Source organism: Typopeltis vanoorti, chromosome 11 (assembly GCF_054136105.1).
Source record: "Typopeltis vanoorti isolate ZY-2024b chromosome 11, IOZ_Tvanoo_1.0, whole genome shotgun sequence".
NCBI classification, from domain to species: domain Eukaryota; kingdom Metazoa; phylum Arthropoda; class Arachnida; order Uropygi; family Thelyphonidae; genus Typopeltis; species Typopeltis vanoorti.
In genome coordinates, this window is record NC_143559.1 from 73,215,261 (window position 1) to 73,231,788 (window position 16,528).

The window sequence follows — 16,528 nt, forward strand, 5'->3', positions numbered from 1 at the left end:
ATCGGAAAAAAAAAAAAAACAGAGTGGAATTTCTTGTAGTATATGTATTTATTCCCCTCCACACATACATTCTCCTACTTATAAGAGAGCAGTAAATAACTATAAAAATTAACCAACTCTCTCCCAAAACGCGAAATGCTAACAGTGATAATTAACTTAACTTACCAGTATTTAATGACAAATGATTTCGTTACCTGGTGATAAAAAAAAAAAAAAAAGTTATTCGATATTAAAAGATAATTTTGCTCTTGAAGATATTATATATATATATATATATATATATATATATATATATATATATATATATATATATATATATATATATATATATATATATATATATATATATATATATATATATAATTTATATATATATATATATATATATATATATATATAATTTATATATATATATATATAATTTATATATACATATATATATATATATATATATATATATATATATATATATATATATATATATATATAAATTACGAACGGTAAAATTCCAGAAAAATTTGATACTGAATAATATTTACTATTTATTGATTTATCACTTATTAATCATACATTAAACTATTTAAATATATGCATATACTGTGATACCTGCTCCTTTTGGTTGATTTTTTTTTTAAAGAAATTTACTAAGTTACAATAGTAATGGATAGTATTTATTTATTTATTTATTTATTTTGTATAAGGAAATTAACCAATAAATGGAGCTACAAACCTTTTATGATGTTCTCCAACTATTGTGAACACGACACATATATTAAAGATATCTTCTAACTATTTTTATTTCCTAAAAGGAGGCTGCTCTGGTAACGCTCCTCCAGCCTAACTAACGTTTTTGAAGATAAATGGCAGCCAGTTTGCTTCATTCAAACCTTCACAGACAGTGCGCTCAAGCTGTCAATAAATTCAGGCTTTCAGGAGAAAGAGAGAATTTACCGCAATCTCGTGGATGTAATGCTTAGCGGAAATCACTGACTGTAAAGGTGAGTTATATAAAACACACTAGTATATTTTCCGTGTTGGCGTTTCAGTTAGGAAAATCTACTCCACCATATCTGATATCCACTAACTCCAAAACCCGACGAAGAAAGCTCAGAAAATGTCCTCTAATGAGGAACTAGGTTGTGCTGTGGATACAAGCGAGATTTTTGCCATGCCACATAGGCGCTACGACACATACAAGTAATGTCGAACAAGTAATATAACCCAAAGCTTAATCTCATCACGCAAACGCTTTTTAGAAATCAGTCTAAATTTTATTTTTAATTTTTAAAAAAATATTAATAACAAATGAAATTGATAGAATGATGATGGATGGAAGTATAACGTTTAGTTTATAATTTAATAGGGATAATAATAGCTTGCACTAATTAAAATTAACTCTTGAAAGGTGACTCTGTAACCTTGTGGAAATGCTTCTGGTTTCATTATGCTAAACCTTTAGGGGGGGAAAGACCATTAAAGTTTCGATTCTAGTTGCTTAGTAAAAAAAAAAAAATTTTAGATCTTTTTTTCCAGCCATTCCCCAAATTAGTAGCTGCTTGGAGCAAGCTGTTGTTCTTGTTCTTGCTTTAGAAATATGGCCAAAGTACTGACGCTGTGAGAAAAATGCATTACATCTTAAATTTTGCGTGGTGTTCTCCTGACTGGTTTGCCTATATTTGCAGGATCAAAATCCTGAGTTTCCAGGAAGAAAACCCATTCTCCTCCACATGAAACTGGCTAACTTGCCTTCATGTGAAAAGACATTCTTCAAGTCCTGGATGACATTTAACCTGTTGGTGCAGAGAAATAGGATTTTTCTTCTGAAAGCAGTAGTTTTTAAATCTCAACTCATAAGTTACACTATGTGGGATTTCCTTGGGGGACATAAATGTCCACAACTAAAATTGGTTTCCCTTTTCCGGTTACAATGATAAAGCAGCAGCAAGGTTACAGGGATATTTGCTATTAACAACGATCGAACAGAGATAATCTATCTTCTTACCAAAACAACAGACAACAGTACCATCCTGACAACACCTTTGACCTCCTGCTATCAAGCTTCCATTTCAAATACACGGTGGATACTGATTCTCCTCTTAGTAAATCAGACCACAGTCTGATCCAAGTTTCCTGCACTTTAACACAACCTATACTAGCCTTCTCAGACTACTCTCCTTTGCCATTATGCCAAATAAGACAGCCTCCTTGAATTCTACTCCTACTTCTTTCCAGTTGTCTGACAACTACATCAGTCCTCCTGATCCGAACACTGCTTAGAAAGAAAAAACAGAAATAGTTATAACGGGAATAAAAGCATTCGGCCTTGTCAAAAATCTACACTGGTTTGGTTCTCCTACAAGTGTTCTAAGGCAATCCAAAAAAATTTTCAGCATATCATTAATAGCTTGAAACTAAAACTTCACCATAACACTCATCAAACGTTACATCTCGAAACAACTGCAACAAACAACCAATAAGTCTGAATAGGGTTTTAAAAGGGGCCAAACACAATAGACTTGCTTCTTGCTCTAATGGCAGATGAGCCTTCTAGTCTCTAGCCAAGGCGATGGAGTACAGCTACTTCACACCCACACTTACACCGCATTCACATCCAAATGGTACTGTTGCAACATCGCCACATCATATGTAAAGACAAAGCTAATCTAGTGGCATTAATTTTCTATTCAAGTTCCTGTATTGATTATCATGGCACAGAACCCATCCCTCTACTAAAATACTGACTTTATGCTGCCTCTAATTTTCTACCAGAAAGAAATCAGAAGAATCTTGAATAACTCGGATACGAAGATGGCATCTGGTACCAATGTTTTCTTTTCGATGGGCTAAAAACTTGTGCATCAGGATTGACACCTATCCGATATCGCTTTTTCAATCTTTTCTACATGATTGGTATACAGCATGAAAACAAGCCTACATTCAGTACCTTTCAAAGAAAGGTGATAAGAGTCGACCAGTAAACTACAGTCCAATGGCTCTCACTTCTGGTTTTTCAAAAACTACGGAGAAGTTAGCAGCAACCAACTTCTACACCTGGAGGCCTATCACCTAATTGATGACCAACAAAACGGATTTGGCCGCTCCGGATTCTGGAAAAGTTCGAAGAAAATCATGTAATCAATCTTAATATTTCTAAGAAATTTGATCTGTTCTGGCTTATGAGTAAGCTTAGCAAATTGCTTATAACCTTTTGGATATGGATTTCCAGCTTCTTCTTATGGTGCTGAATACATGTCATGATAAATAGTTTCCTCGCCTAAGATTTCCTCACCAATGCGAGAGTACCCCGGGATCTGTACTTTTAACCACCTTCTTCTTCCAGTTCATAAATGAATTGGATGAAGTGAATCAAATGCTATCCATAGCTATTCTAATGAAAGTAGCTGCCGCTCTTCTCGTTTGAAAAACTTCATAGTGCCCAATCATTAAAAATCTCAAGATCCTCTATAACAAATGCTTTAAATCAGTTAAAAATGATCTGGTGAACTTCAACGCTATAACACAAAGCCGGTATACCTTCCTGTAGGAAACATCTCGTATAACTTCCCCTTATTTTCTATAACACTTAGATATCAAAATGTGATCAAATATCTTCTCTTGGACTGATCTGCACTTCTGGCCTTTTTAGGAACGAACACAGAGTCATTTCTGCCGCTGCCAAAAAAAAAAACAAAAAAAAACACGATGTATCTCTTCACATAAGGCACTACTTTTCACTTAGACTACTTACACTACCATTAACACTGTATAAATTCCAAGTTTGTTCAAACAATGAATACAGCTCGCTTCGAGTGGAAAAACCAAAAGCCTCACATTAGCATTCATTCATGCTATTCACAAGAGGGCTACCAGATAAATTGATGACTAATTCTCTCAAAGAGACGTTCAGTTTGTGCTTTGTATCTTTCGAAGATCTTAATTAGCCACAATTGTTCCTCTATTTAACATGAGCAGCTGCTCGTCAGCTTCCATTCACCATTCACTTTTCAACTCATCCAACCAACTAGCCTCATATTTCATTCCATCTGCGTCTGATTTCTGGAAGAGTGTTCCTCACTCTGTCTTTTCCAGCAACCACAACCTTCAACTATTCAAGAAACATATCAGCTATTTCTTCCTTTTTTTTTTTTTAATTCCCCTCTTACCTACACTCGGTAATACACAATGATACCCACTACAGTTTAGAATCAGCAAGAACTCTCTGTAGTATTCTGGCTAGTCGTGATAATAGCTTCAGAATGATCGGTAGCTATTAACACGGTTATGCGTATAAACTGATATCTAAAAGCTAGCGCTAAAAAGAGGTTCTGACAACCCTCTTTAGGAAATAAAGTTCGTCCTAGAATTTATTTAATACAGAAATGAAAAAATGTTTCCCATATTTAAGAATAGGTCATACCATGGCATGATATATAAATTGCATATTTACCATTATATTACCACCATCATTTATTATTATTATTGCCAATTTCTTTCTAGAAACATGTCTATTCCGCCGTGCTGCATGACACAGAACAGTGAGTTCCATGTTCTCCACATGTCAATGTCTTTTGCATTTTTTTAAATTCAGAAATGCAATTTATGCTTTTTATTTCTCATTTCCCTTCTTCTTCTTCATCTTCTGGGATCCATATCAAAGTTACCCTTTGAATTTTCGCTCTATCTATTCTGACTACTAGTCAGTCCATTGCCTTCGCGTCTTTTTATTTCACGGACAATATTTTTTTCGCTTTGTCCGTATATAAAACGAATCGTTTGTTATACGCTGTCGACAATAGATTTCAATCATTCTGTTTGAAAACTAATTTGGCTCAGAGGCATAGAAACAGACAAACAAATCCTCTCTTCCTGTTTCTTAGTCAATTCTCATTCCTCTGAACAGTATAATAGCAAAATGCAAAATCATCACATAGCTATTCTCATCTTTATTTTAGTTTTTTTTTTTTTTTTTTTTTAGGACAGTTTAATTATTTCCATGTACTATTCAATTTTCTGAAAGCATTTTTTTTTTTTTTTTTTTTGGCTTTAGTTGTATTATATCCTGGAAGAATCAGCTTTCACTATCAACATTGATCTCCGAGCAAGTAAAATTCGTTACTTCGTCTACTGTGAAATAAATAAATAAAATAAACAACGATGAATAAATAAAAAACAGTGATCTCGGAACTTACTTTGAATGAAGTCATTCTGGGAAGAGATTACAGCAGACATGTCCCACCTAACAGGTCACCATTATGTCTGAAATATTATAGTATTGAGATTTTGGTATAATCTAATAGGTATTGGGACTTTAGGAAAGTCTCAAAAATTATTCTTTTACAAGAATCGGGTCAGTTGTGTTTGTTCGTGAAGGTCTAACACTGTGCAAGCAAACGTAGTTTCCGTGTTACTGTACAGACATTTCTTTATTGCAATGTACGTTATTAAATTTTTAAGTCGTAACTTAAATTTTCACTTAAGTTATGAGAATTTAAAGAAGTTCTTATTTTATTTGTATATAAGTCCACCTTTTCAGCTGTCTTATTTGCTTGGATATCAGTGTGTTTTGATATCGGAACTATATAATTTGAATAACCTAGACAGTACAATTTGTTATGGTCGATTCCATTTTATTCCTTTCTTTACCTTATACTTGTAATATTTTTCATAATCCAATCAATGACTATGTTAAAATGTAGTCTAGTTGTTATGAAACCCTGTCATTTTTTTTTTCAAAATATAATATTATATCAGAAGCCTAGTAATCCTGTGGAAATTCCGTTTAGATCCCTATCATAGAATCAATACAATTTGTATCCATCAGCCGCGTAAAGAAAGATCATCCTAAATTCGTTCTGCATACGGACGACGGTTATTTTCCTAAAACTCTCTTCGACAAGTTCCCGTGTTAGTCGATCTCTGGTAAGGAAAAGCTGGATTTTTTTCTCCTGGAAACTCAGGCATTAATTCAAGAAAATCTATCGTAAAACCCACACTATTTGCGTTAGCGACCATAAGATGGAGGCACTTGCGTGCTTCTCGTCAACATGTGTCGTTCAGAATTAATGAGAGGTAATTGGGTATCAGTGGAGATTGAACTGCCCACTCAGTCTCCAAAAGTTATATAGCGCTAAATGGCCTCGCCTACTCCCTATATAAGGGAATAAAAAGGTGTTAGCTGATTTTTTTTTTTTTTTGTATTCAAGTTCACAGTTGAATTGCCTTTTCAGCCTTAAGCCATCCTAAAAAAGAATATCAGCTCCTTAAAAAAACAGCTGTGTAATTTAAAGAAGAATAAAGATATTATAACACTTATGTCCAAAATTTCAATTTCACTTTCTGATAACTCTTCTTACTCTCTATTAGATTACGACTCTACTTGGACAGGTCACGTAGAAACGAATACGTTTTACGTAACAGGACTACATGGCCCAAGGATCTTAAGAAAAAAATCGATATCAATGCATCCCTTAACTCCACGTTTATATGGATCGCCAAAAGTACACAAGATTAATGTTCCTCTTTGACTAGGTTGACCATATTTCCTTGAGACAAAAACGGGACATTGGGATTGCAAAAATGGGACGGGGTTATGTAATATTCTGTATTCGTGAAAAAGTAGAACGGTAAAAAAAAGTTTTATTACATAAACATATTCAGCTTACCATTATTCTTTACAAACATTTAGGTAGACATAGAGGGGGATGTGTTTCACCACGATCGTACCATGAATATTTCTCCAATGAAGTGATCTTACGCTGCAAATTTCGGTCTTTCAACACATTATCATAAAACTTTTTACACTCCATGACACAATTTGTCTTACAACTAACATAGCCCTCATTGTCTCAACACTTAATCCAGATTTCTCCTTTTACTACATACTGTTTAGAACAGAAAATATTCTCTCAACAGGTGCTATACTTCCTGGAAGACAAAGAATATACTCTACAATATTACAAGTCTTGAAAATCTAGGCGTTTTTCGCTCATTTCATAAAAAATCTGTACCCATCTATCAGATACAAGAATGTTTTCTTTATTCCAGGTGACCAATTGCCTCACAATTATAGATTTTATGAGGGTCACTAATCGAATACAATTTCCAAAAAGCATAACGATTGGAAAAGTTTGGTGTATTTTTTTAATGCATCTAAACTGACTGTAATGCTTTTGTTTTATTCAAATTCTCTATTTCTTCGCCCAATATGTATGGTGATAAAACGTTGGTAATTATTGCTTCTGATTTGGTAAATGCTGAAGAAAATGTTTGTTCATAAATTTTATTTATCAATGCCGACAAGCAGTCATTTGCGCGAAAACTTTGGCCGCACAGAATGATAACCAACAAAAGCTTCACTTGCTGCAATTTTATCGCTTTCACTATCACCCTCATGTCTCACCATAAACGAGCTGATGTTTTTAAATGAAGCCAAAGTCTTTTCAGCATCCTTTTGTATCTGGCTATGTAGATGTTGGTTAGTGTGACTTCTGCCTCCATGAGCAACTGAAAAATGGACATTACAGTTTGACATGCCACTTTTGTTCCATCAAGATACAGCTTGTCCAGTTTCATAAATTTGGATTCTTTCAGGAGATCGTCATTAAAACTGCAGTTTCACCTCTTTGACATTGCAAGGATGGACGTCAAGCTCTAAAAATAAGACTTAAAACTTTTAAAAATATGAAATTTAAATCACCAGCATTGAATAAAAAAATCCACCGGTTAGCATACAGGCAAAACAAACACTAACGCTACAGCAGAACAGACGACGGGGTCTGAGACGCGCAACTGTTGCCGACATGTATTTTTTATGTTCTCTGAATGAATCACTGCATTTAGTATCTAACATTGCGACTGCATGGTTATACAAATTACTGGTATCCATGATATTGATATACGATTATAGGTTATTACGAATAATTTATGATTGACCAATATTAAATGATTTTATTGTTTTAATTAAAAACGGGACAAAATTGACATTTTTATTAAAACGATGGGACAGCCGGGAAATATGAAAAAACGGTACTGTCCCCTTCAAAACGGTACATATGGTAAGCCTATCTTTGACCTATCGTAGATGGTATTAGTTCACCGACTTATTTATTATCAAAGCATCATGCTAATCTTCTTAAGGAATACATTAGACACACGGACACCTATACCAAAAATATACAACACTTTGTAGAGTAATTAGGAGAAATTTCTATCTCACAAACACGCATTCTAGCTGGTCTGGATATTGTATCGTTATTTACGAATGTTCCTGTCGGCGAAAGTATGGTACTTATGTATAATCTGTTCCCTCAAGACATCTCTCAACTCTATAAACATTGTCTCAACTCAAATTTTTGTCCGATGTAATGGAAAAATCTACACTCAAATTTCGGGGCTTGCAATGGGAAACTCTCTATCCCCTGCCTGCAGTCTTTTTCGAACTTTTCTATGAATAAGTCTGCAGGCAGGGGATATGTTATCCACATATTCTAAACAGTTGATTTGGTGGAGATATGTAGATGACATCTTCATCATATGGAAACAAGGTGTAGAGGATTTATATGATTTTCTGGCATCTATCAATTCCTTCCACCATAAAATCAAATTAGAACTTGAAAATAAAGGAAAATTACCTTTTCTAGATGATTTGATTACGAAACAAGCAGACGGGACATTTTTCTTATTGTGTATCGTAAGCCGCACAGGTCGTTATCTACATGTCTCCTAGTTGCACCATAATTTCAAAAAATTGGTCATTGTACATATGCTGAAAAAGCGGGCAATTTCTATTATAAGAGATGAAGAAACATTAACAGAAGAACTACATTCTATCGAGTATTGATCAACAATGGATACCCTAAAAAATAGCAAAAAAGATTACTGGTCTCTAATCCCTCTCTACGAGAGATCCATGACGTTAATCGCACAACTTCAATTTCCATACATTTTGTGGGCGAACTTTCCAAAATGTTGTTAATCTCCTGAAATCTCATGACATTAGAATAGCCTTCAAATCCATCATGACAGTACGAAATGTGTTACACTCACCCAAGAATCACAACTCTTTCAACAAACATCCTGGAGTTTACAATGTTCCATGTTCTTGTGTCCCTAATTACATTGGGTAAACTTCGAGAAGTTTAGAAATGAGAGAAAAGGAACATATCGGAGAAGTCAATAACAACAGAGAGAAGAGTTCAGGCTTGGCATTCCATTTCTCCCATACCCACCACAGCATTGAATGAGATAAGAGCTCTATGCCATATATTATTATTATTATTATTATTATTATTATTATTATTATTATTATTATTATTATTATTATTATTATTATTATCACATTATTATTATCATGGAGTCAAAAGGCTCATTGCGGGAGACCCGACATTGACATACCAACCGTTATTCACACGATACCTGTTATACTTCCCCTTAAACTCATTCACAGATGAAGCATTCACAACCACCTCTGGCAACGCATTCCACCCATATACAACCCTCCAAGCAAAAAATCTAGTCCTCACACCCTTGTTAACCACACTCTTACACAATCTCCAGGGATGATCCCTCATTCTCTCCCATCCTTCACTGCTCTTAAAAAGGTTATCAGTATCAATCCCATAAAATCCTTTTAATAATTTACATGCCTCTATCATATCTCCTCTCATATGTCTATCAACTAGTTTTTGAAGCCCACAGACTTTCAATCTATCCTCTTAGGAGACATCCCACGGGCCTGCAACAATTTTTGTAACCTGCCTCTGAATCCTCTCCACCATTTCCACATGACCAAGAAATCGAGGTGACCAGATCTGTTCACAATAGTCCAAATGGGGTCTTATTAATGCTTTATAAAGTGGGACAATCACTTCTTTATCTCTGCTTGTCAGTGTGTTCCTTAATGACCATGTAATCTGATGTGAAGTTATATAGAAGACTACAACTCCCACAATATCAAAGAGGCTAAAGTGGAAATCCACTCACAAGGTACTCCAAACAGAAACCAATGACTGATTCTGCGTGACATTTGGAAATCACTCATTAAATCTCTAAATACAACAGAGTTTAATTTCTGTGCTAACTATTGGATCCACCTACTAAACAATGAATGCCTATGTGCAGCATCCACACTCCACACGTTTCTGTTGTATTTGTGTAACGGTTCCCACACATTCGGTTTTTTTAATGATGTATTGATTCATAATTAACGTGTTGCATATTCATATTTTTATGTCCATCAAAACCCAGGTGAAGCTACTAGGTTATGTGGCGAAACTAGTAGGTGGCTAGTGGTGTTAAATCTTAACGACAAATAAATCCAGTGTTTAGTTATTTTAATTTATGAACTATTATTATTCCATAGTCCAGGCCTGTGTAGCTCAGTGGAAGTGGCGCTTGCGTCCTCTGTGCTTGATCGCTCGAAGTCAGACTTAAGTTCAAGTCTAGTTGTCGACTGAAGGAACTTTTTTCTAACCCTTTCTTCGACCGATTCCCGAGTTAGTCGATCTCTGGCACGGGCAAGCGGGTTTTTTTATCCCGTAAACTCAAGAAAATCGACCGTGGTACCCACATTATTTCAGACAGTAACAAATCTTATTAGGGTTAGGTACTAAGAGATGGCAGCACTTGTTTGCCGGACTCTTCAGCGGTGGCTGCTATAATTAGTGATAGACATGGGCCAGCTATCACTGATTGGCTACTGGTGGAGATTGAACTGCCCACTCAGTCTCCAAAAGCTAGATAGGGTATAAAGGACTCGCCTACCCCTATAAGGGAATAAAAGACGTTAGCTGATTTTTTTTTTATTATTCCATAAAGATTTATGGAATCTTTATGGAATTTCCTTCATAAATTCCCTTTAAATAACTTAACACTGGTGTAGAAAATGGCGATGCGTTCTTGAGCAAACACAATGGTTATCTGATTAAATGGATAGTTCTATCATTTGATATAGATGTCGCTACTATATAAACTCAATGGTTATCTGATTAAATGCATAGTTCTATCATTTGATATAGATGTCGCTACTATATATAGAGACGTATTTGAGTGAGTTATGTGCTTGCGCGTGCGTTCTTAAATGTTTTGATATGTACTGTGAAGGTTAAAGAAGGACGTTTGTTAGCTTCATAGAAGTATTATTCGCGACTCTCGTTGGTCGTGTTTATTCTAAGTTAAAATGAGCGTTTGTTTAATAGTGATCGATGGATGGGGAATTTCTAGTGTTGACAATGGCTTCGATGCAATTCGACGTGCCAAAACACCAGTTATGGATCACCTTTCGCAAATATCCGATCAGTATATCACGTTGGATGCCTCCGGTCTCTCTGTAGGGTTACCTGATGGCCTTATGGGCAATAGCGAAGTTGGTCATATGAATATTGGAGCAGGTCGAGTGATGTATCAGGATATTGTACGTATTAATCTAGATGTCCAAAGTAAGGCAGTTTATCATAACGAATATTTTGTTGAAGCTTGTAAACACGCAAAGGCTAACTCCGGTCGATTGCATTTCCTGGGCTTGGTTAGTGATGGTGGAGTTCATTCACACATCAATCATTTATTTGCCTTAATAGAAGGTGCGAAACTTCAGGGAGTGCCCAAAGTATTTATTCATTTCTTTTCAGATGGACGAGACACAAGTCCAACTAGTGGAGTGAGGTATGTACAACAAGTATTGGACAAATTGAAAGAATTGCAGTGTGGCTCAATTGCTACTATAACAGGTCGATATTATGCAATGGATAGAGACAAGAGATATGAACGAATAAAAATTGCATATGAAGGTATGGTGAAAGGGAATGGCACAAAAGTTTCTGCAGATGATGTCGTTGATTTCATTCAGCAGAAGTACGATGCCTCAGAAGATCAGAGGGAAACAGATGAATTTTTAAAGCCTATTATTATAGATGAGACTGGTCTTATAGAAGATAATGATGTCCTAATTTTTATTGATTTTCGTTCTGATCGAATGAGGCAGATTGTTGAAGCATTTGGTCTCCAGCAGCACTTTGAAACTGACAAAATACCCAAAAATTTGAAGATTTATACAATGACACAATATAAGAAGGAATTTCCTTTTAGTATTTTGTATCCTCCAACTGTTCCAAGAAATGTTTTATCTGAATGGATCTCTTCCAAAAGCCTTCCCCAGTTTCACTGTGCTGAAACAGAAAAGTATGCACATGTAACCTTTTTCTTCAATGGTGGAAGAGAAATGGCATTTCCATTAGAAGAAAGATTAATGGTACCATCACCAAAAGTAGCTACATATGATTTGAAACCTGAGATGAGTTGCCATGAGGTTGCAGTAGAAATGGTCAAAGCTATTGAAACTGGCAAGTATCCATTTGTTATGTGCAACTTTGCACCTCCAGATATGGTTGGTCATACTGGAGTAGCAGAAGCGACAGTTAAAGGTGTGGAAGCAACAGACTCAGCTATTGGAATGATTGCAGAAGTTTGTGAGAAATGTGGATATACCTTACTAGTGACTGCTGATCATGGCAATGCAGAAAAGATGGTTGATGAAAAAGGTGGGCCCCATACTGCTCATACTACTAATAGAGTGCCTTTTTGCATGGTAGGCTTTAGAAAATTTAAGGATATTACTCATAATGCAGCACTTTGTGATGTTGCGCCAACAGTATTAGATCTTATGGGATTTGATATTCCACCAGAAATGACTGGCCAGTCTCTGCTTGCTCCTCCATGAGCACCAGTTGTGAACATCTGGTGCTAATAGAAGAGAAAAATCACTTTGAATTAATTGCCACTCCATCTTGTGATGTAAAATGGTTTCTTGTAGTTTGAAAATGGGTTTCACATATGTGAAATGAAAAGTTTTTCTATAGTGAGTCATTCTATGGGAAAGCAGTTGCTTTATGTTACTTCAGATGCTATTCCAAAAGATCTAGGCTACATATTTCCACAACCCAGACCAAAAGAAATCATTCCATTTGATTTAAAACTTGAATAGAACATTGTTGAAAGCTTGTAATGTGTTTTTGAGAAAGCATCAGTTTTTTTCTGTTATTGTGTACTGAATTTACTTATCTTTATTATTATTTTTTCTAGCAAGTCATTTTATGGAAAGAAGTTGTTTTTATTTCAGGTGCTATTTCCAGCAGATTTACTATTTTTACAGCCCAGACCAAAAGAAATCATTCCACTTGATTCAAATCATAAACAGAACATTGTTGAAAGCTTGTAATGTTATTTTGGAGACATCACTTGTTGTTCACTGAGCTTAGTTGTCTTTATTTTATTTAAAAATATTCACGAATTATGTTTTGTTGCCATGTTTCTAATGAAAATTGCAATTGGATAGTCTTATACACATCCCCCCCCCCTCCCCACCAAGTATAAATGCTACAACTCTATCAATTCTTGAAAGTTGGAATACCAAATTTAACCCTGTAAGTTAGAATACTTTTCTTCATGGTCATAATTAGTTCACCTAGAGTTTTTAACAAAGTAATTATGAGATCATGCATAACATTTTTTGCATAGTAGTTTCCATTTTTACACAGTAAAATTTAGTAGGAAGCTTACATTCAACTGCATTAATGTGATTTATCACTTTAATTTATTCCATAAAGTAATGTGAACATATAATGCATTACTTAACTAATGAATTATGCAAAAAAGTTTACACTGTAGTATTTTTCAGTTATATTGGGCTGTCACTGTTTAAATGAGTCTTTTGTAGCTGTTTTAGAAAATGTATTTTTTTTTAACTGTTTAGTAGTTTTTGTTTATATACATCTGATTGATTTGTTTTGGTAGTAATTTAATTATTTTATAAATTATTATTGTCATATTTTTATAATTGTTTTTTGACTTGCCATGATAGTCACAAAATGGGGCTGTTTTCATTGTATTTACTTGTAAAATTAATATATTTTCTTACATCTTGTATATTCAAGATATTAATTAGGTGAACAGAGTAATAGTTAAACAACGTGGAATTTACTTTCCACTCAGTATGAAAGGATGAAACACATCTTTTGGAGTCACTTAGTAAAACATATTACTTGCTAATTTGTAAATTCTTTTTTTTTTTTTTTTTTTTTAAGTTATTAAATGTAGTTAATACTGGTGAAATAGCTATATATTCACACAAACAAATTTGTTTTGATACATTATAATTTGAGTTATTTAATATGAGAATGATTTGCATCATTTGTAACAATTTATTGTAATTAAAATTTTTTTTTTTTGCATTAGCCAGTGGAAAAGTTTGTTTTCTAAAACTTTGGAATACATCATTAACTTGGCATTCATTTAGAAGAGTATTCCATTTTAGTTTAAAAAATTATTTGTAAGAGTGTTGCAAAAAAGAAAAAAATGGCATGTTATACTTAAAAAAAAAATTTTTTTTTTTCTTAAAAATTTCATTGTTTTTTTTTTTTGCTCTGTTTTTAACTGATACACAAAGCTTTAACTGTAACGATATTCTTTTCTGTTGTGTTTTGCTCATCCATAATAAAACCAATTTTTAAGGGAATAGAAGGAAATTATAGGTTTGTGTAGTCCAATTAAATTACATCAAAGAAATTATAATATCAAATTAAATTAAGCTGTTTCTTTATGAATGAGAGAGAGAGAGAGAGAGAAAACGATGTTTGCCATTTGAGGAATTATTTTCTTAGATAACCTAAATAATCTTTTGCTTCTATGCCTGAAATTTTATATGCATTTTCATATTCATGTAAAATGGCATTATATATTTTTTTGTTAATATCATGGATACTGGTGAGGCTTCCATTAATTCGTAAAACATACAAGACTTTGAATTAATAGTGTTAACTTATTTAACTCCATTTTAGGGTGGTGGGTATAATAAAAGTAACCTACTCCCTTTTGTTGGTGGAAGTACCATAAAATGTGTGTGTTCCTCTCGCGATGAGTCTTTGGACTCCTTGGAGGTGTCATGAATAATAATAATACTATGTGCATTTTGTTGCCTAGAGCAGAATCAGAAGTTACACATGCAGATGAAAAATTTGCATCTATCATGCAATGGTTCTACATTGAAACATATTTCATGTAAACCATGTACAGCATTATAATCAAATTTTAATTTTGATACATAAGTGCTCTTTCCTTTTAAAATGTATTCAGACCAAAGCCTATATTCCATTATCACCTAAATGCCAAACACTTAAGACAGTCTTAAATATTACTATGCATTATGATTGAAATCATATGCTGCTGCCTTCCACCTGCATATGCACAATTGTAGTATTGTTGAACTATAAAATGAAGCGACCATCATAGATAGAACTTGCATTAAGTAGCTGAAAGAAGTAAATTATTTCCATTCGAATTTCTTGTTCCAATTTTTTGTGTTGTTTTTGGAATAATGATCCTAGCATTAGTTTTGGTGCATTCGATATACAGCTTTGTCAGTAAAAGCAAATATAGCTTATAAATTTGTTTCGCTCTATCCCTCCCCTCCCAATTTATAAGTTTATACAGCTCCAACCATTGACCATTCAAACTTATCACAGTATGCTGATACAATAAAGAGTTCATAGTCATAGTTGTTCATATGTCATTTCAGTGTTGATAGTGTATTAATAAGTTTTACCAGATTAAAAAAAAATAATGAACTTTTTATCAACCTAGAATGGAACACAGATATTTAAGATATCTTAAATTCTTAAAATATGTTCCTTTGGGAGAGGGGGGAGGAGGCAGTGCAGGATAGTATGAGTAGTATTATACAAACAGCTTATATTATCACTAACTTTGTGTTGACAGTTTTCCCTCCAAAATAAGCATATCTGTTAAGGCTCCAATATTTCCTTCTAAGATGTTCTTACTGTATCATTCCACCTGGGTCTTTTTCCTGCCTTTCTGGCAAAGAACACTTGTTTCGCTAACCTTTCTATTATGTTTATTAGATTAGCTCTCCTTATATTCCTGTGCTAACGTTTGTCAAGGTCAGTGGCACACCCAGGGAGGGAGCCAAGGGGTCCTGGTCCCCCCAAAAGAAAAAGGAAAAAACACTAGAAAAATTTCCAAAAATCTTTTTCTAATTAAAATTCATTTTTTTAAAATTTATGTTGTGTCTTCTATTTCTAAACTACTTATGAATTAGCGGCCACATAAGGTGGGAATACCCTATAGCTCTTGGGAATCCAGGCCACTGTGAACGCAAGGCAAACAAAGTAGTGCTCTTGCAGACCGAGCGCTACTTCGTTTGCCCGAGCCAGGCCACAGGAGATCACGGGTATCGTAGTGGCGATTGCTGCAGATGCTCAGTCACAGGTTGTATGCAATGTATGCAGTCTCAAATTGTCTACTCAACTGGGCCCCCACCAAGTTTAAATCCTGAGTGCACTACTGGTCAAGTTCTTAGTATCTTCATTTATGAAATGATTATGCCATGTATTCACTCTTTTGACCCCCCCCCCCATTTGAACTTTCATATTTGTGGTCTCCATCCTTTGTTCAAGTGTTTTATTTCTAACCCATCTCTCAGATTCATAAATTAAAATTGGGTTGAACACTGTATACAGTG

General features: G+C 34.3%; 2 protein-coding genes across 5 annotated transcripts in view; one reads left to right on the top strand and one right to left on the bottom strand.

Moving 5' to 3' along the window:
• Positions 1 to 841, bottom strand: part of PIG-A (phosphatidylinositol glycan anchor biosynthesis class A) — a 187,048-nt gene extending 186,207 nt beyond the window's left edge. For 2 of the 4 annotated variants that reach the window (XM_090400371.1, XM_090400367.1), the window contains exon 1: positions 166 to 231. The gene's annotated coding sequence lies outside the window, so the exon portion shown is untranslated. Of the gene's footprint in view, positions 1 to 165; positions 232 to 730 lie in introns of those variants that run through there. The other 2 variants (XM_090400369.1, XM_090400370.1) reach the window with 2 other exon arrangements.
• Positions 842 to 11,095: 10,254 nt separating this feature from the next.
• Positions 11,096 to 14,219, top strand: LOC150101740 (2,3-bisphosphoglycerate-independent phosphoglycerate mutase-like). Its single transcript, XM_090400416.1, has one exon. It carries the CDS (start codon positions 11,177 to 11,179, stop codon positions 12,710 to 12,712), a length of 1,536 nt encoding a protein of 511 aa, XP_090256542.1. The 5' UTR covers positions 11,096 to 11,176; the 3' UTR covers positions 12,713 to 14,219.
• The last annotated feature ends 2,309 nt before the right edge of the window (positions 14,220 to 16,528 follow it).